A 3,628-nucleotide genomic window follows, 5' to 3' on the forward strand; every position below is an offset into this window, starting at 1 on the left:
GCAGTGACGTCATCGTGTGGGTTGGACGCGGCTTTGTTAACCCGCTTGCTTGTTGTGAGCAGCTGTGGCGTGTTTGGTAGGTTGGTCCAATTTTCAGGTGAGTGAAATGCTTTGGGCTTGTGCATCAGTGATGGTTCTGATTTAGTGGCTGTGTCTCCTGCTAGGATAAGAGGTGCTGTCGCTTTAGACTTCACCTGTTTGTTTTGATAGTGTCATGGGGGTTTGCGGTTGGCGTTCACTGTGCAAGCAGTGATCTCGGGGGCAGTCCGTAAGATTAATTTCTTACTGGTTTTGTGCTTAATAAACCCGCCGCCGATCCACGTGAAGAGCCAGGAATCAGTTGATCAGGTGAGTCGTGGCAGGCAGGTAAAGTATAGTGGGGACATGGTTACTTTGGACCCATTGTGCACTTGTTTCAATTTGCTTTCACTTCACACTGTATTTGGCGCTTAGCTGGCGTTTTTTCATTCTGTGACGCGTGATCAGTTTTTTTTTTTTTCCCCTCTTGACAATGGAGTTTGATCTGGACAATTTTATAGCTGATCCGTCGTTGGAGATGTTTAATAGTGCTACTAAACACGATCTCATAGCCATTGCTGCTCACTTTGAAGTGCCTGTGGTTAAACAAGAGAAAAAGGGAATTATTAAAGGGCGATTATGTGACGCGTTGGTTGAACAAAAGGTTTTGCCACCTCCTGCACCAAATACCCAGGTTGAAATTGGGGCGTTTGATCCTGAGATACACAAGATGGAGTTGGAATTGGAGATGCGTCGTTTAGAGATGCAGCATCAAGTTGAGATGCGCAAATTGGAATTGGAGGCTTCTGCTGATCAGGACAGCGGTTCTGCAGCAGCGGAATTTGACATTAATAAATGCATTCGCTTGATCCCACCCTTTTCAGAGTTGGATGTAGACAAGTATTTTGTCTTGTTTGAACGTGTGGCTAAGACTCTCAAGTGGCCTAAGGAGGTTTGGCCGTTGCTTTTGCAGTGTGTATTTACTGGTAAAGCACAGGAAGCCTATGCCTCGCTGTCACCTAGTGACAGTTTGAGTTATGATAAAGTGAAGAGTGCAGTGGAAAAAGCTTATGAACTTGTGCCCGAAGCGTATAGACAAAATTTTTGCCACTATAAAAGATCCGACAATCAGAGTTACACTGAATTTGGGCGGGTAAAAACGGCCTTGTTCGATCGGTGGTGCGCTGCACAAGATGTGAAAAACTTTGATCAGCTCCGCGATCTACTTTTGTTGGAGGAATTTAAAAATGGCTTGCCGGAAAACATTGCAACTTACATTAATGAGCAGAAAGCTAAGACTGTGTCTGAAGCGGCAGTGTTGGCAGACGAATACGTGCTGACTCATAAGGATTTTTCAGATCATGTTGGTTTCAGACATTCTTTTGGGCGAAGCGGGAACCATGTTGATTGGGTTGATGCTGTCGCTAAGTCAAATGGGGCCAGGCAGTTTAAAGGTCCGGTTGTTCGAGATGATCGTGTCTGTCATTACTGTCACAAACGCGGACACATTAAGGCAGATTGTTATCAGCTCAAGGCTGAAATGAAAAAGTTTCAGACTGCTCCTAAAGGTGTTGGTTTGGCTGCACCGGTGCAGAGTCCTTTGAAGGACGCGACGAACGTCCGCTCTTCTGAAGTAGGCGGCTCGTATCAGCCTTTCATTCGTGATGGGTATGTGTCACTGCCAAATAATCCGGAAAAGGTTCCAGTTAAGATTCTTAGGGATACTGGCGCGTTTGACTCTTTCATTAGAGCTGATGTTTTGCCGTTCTCGGTTGAATCTGAGACGGGTGCCTGTGTTCCGATTCGGGGAATGGGATTAAACGTGCTGTTTGTTCCATTACATAAAGTGTCTCTCGAGTGCGAACTTTTTACTGGTGACGCGCAGTTGGCTGTGCGCCCTGCTTTGCCGATTGACGGAGTCTCTGTGATTTTGGGTAACAGTTTAGCTGGGACACGTTTGTGGGCGAACACTGTGCGGTTGGATGGGCTAGTTGAGTCGGAGCCGATTACACGAGTCATTTCTCAGACTGACGAAAATAACAGGGAATTCCCGGATGTGTTTACTGCATGCGCAGTTACTCGAGCCATGATGCGTGCTCAGAGCGGGAAAGAGGAGAAATGTGTGAAAAAAATAACTTTTCCATTGTCCAGTCTCCCTATGTCTCTGTCTCGCAGCGAGTTCGCGGCGGAGCAGCGAGCTGATGTTTCTCTGAAGACTCTCTTCGATAAGGTGCGCCCGCTGACTGAAATCACGGACTGTGCATGTGGATACTTCCTGCAGGATTCGTTGTTGGTGAGGAAATGGTTACCTCATGCTGACATTGTGGGTGAGCCAGTATTTCAAATTGTGGTTCCCCTTAATCTCCGCTCCACAGTGTTAAAAGTTGCTCATGACGAGTCTGGCCATTCTGGTGTACGTAAAACGTATGACAGGGTTCTCAGACATTTTTTCTGGCCGTGTCTTAAAAAGGACGTGTCGTCTTACATTAAGATGTGTCATGTCTGTCAGCTCATTGCTAAACCCAATCAGGTTTTGAAACCGTTCCCATTGAGCCCAATTGTTGCCGCATCTGAGCCATTTGAGCATCTAATAATTGACTGCGTTGGTCCGTTACCTCGCTCAAAGGCTGGTTCATTGTATCTGCTCACTGTAATGTGTCAAACTACACGTTATCCAGCAGCCTATCCACTACGTTCAATAACTTCTAGGTCAGTTGTACGTGCACTCACCCAGTTCTTTTCGGTGTTTGGCATCCCTAAAGTCATTCAGTCTGACCAAGGAACGAATTTTTCATCACATTTGTTCAGTCAGGTTTTGAAGCAGTTACGGGTGCGACACAATAAAGCAACAGCGTATCATCCAGAGAGTCAGGGGGCGTTGGAGCGCTTCCACCAGTCTCTGAAATCTCTCCTGCGAGCTTATTGTACAGAACTGGCGGGCGACTGGGAGGAAGGTTTGCCGTGGTTGATGCTGGCTGCCAGAGAGGTAACCCAGGAAAGCACCGGGTTTAGCCCAAACGAACTGGTTTTTGCACACAACGTGAGAGGTCCGTTGGCTGTGGTGGCGGACGGGCTTAAAGAACCTATCCCACCGACAAACTTGTTGGATTATGTAAATGGTTTCAGAAGACGCTTGTATCTGGCGCGTGAACTCGCAAAAGAGAATCTGACTAAAACGCAGAGGAATATGAAAAACTTATTTGATCGCGGTGCTGAGACTCGTTCATTTCTGCCTGGTGATCAAGTGTTGGCTTTGTGCCCAGTCTTGACTTCTCCTTTTCAGGCGAGGTTCGCTGGTCCATATACAGTTCTGGAGAAGGTGTCCGACCAGAACTACTTGATATCAATGCCAGAGCGGAGAAAGAAAAGCCAGTTGTGTCATGTCAACATGTTGAAACCATATTATGCTCAGGAGGATTTATTTCACCCACAGTGTAATGGCGTTACCCCGGCGTGTGCCGCAAACAGCCTTGCTGGGGGGAGCGAGACTTTCAGCACCACGGACAGCGCACTGTCACCTGTGGGGAATAACAGCGGCACGGATGAGTTGGACAGCGCTCTGATTCATGGGCGTCTTAAAAACTCTGAAACTTTGGATAAATTGGACACG

The 3,628-nt window shown here is 47.1% G+C and overlaps 1 protein-coding gene across 1 annotated transcript; it reads left to right on the forward strand.

Annotated features, from left to right (window-relative positions):
- Window positions 1-1,558: 1,558 nt before the first annotated feature.
- LOC148156476 (uncharacterized) lies at window positions 1,559-2,592 on the forward strand. The gene is made up of 2 exons (XM_088009964.1): window positions 1,559-2,345; window positions 2,549-2,592. Exons 1-2 carry the CDS (start codon window positions 1,559-1,561, stop codon window positions 2,590-2,592), a joined length of 831 nt encoding a protein of 276 aa, XP_087866090.1.
- Window positions 2,593-3,628: the final 1,036 nt, after the last annotated feature.

Source organism: Poecilia mexicana, unplaced genomic scaffold, assembly GCF_051168715.1.
Source record: "Poecilia mexicana isolate PSO_F unplaced genomic scaffold, ASM5116871v1 scaffold_11, whole genome shotgun sequence".
In the NCBI taxonomy this organism is placed as follows: domain Eukaryota; kingdom Metazoa; phylum Chordata; class Actinopteri; order Cyprinodontiformes; family Poeciliidae; genus Poecilia; species Poecilia mexicana.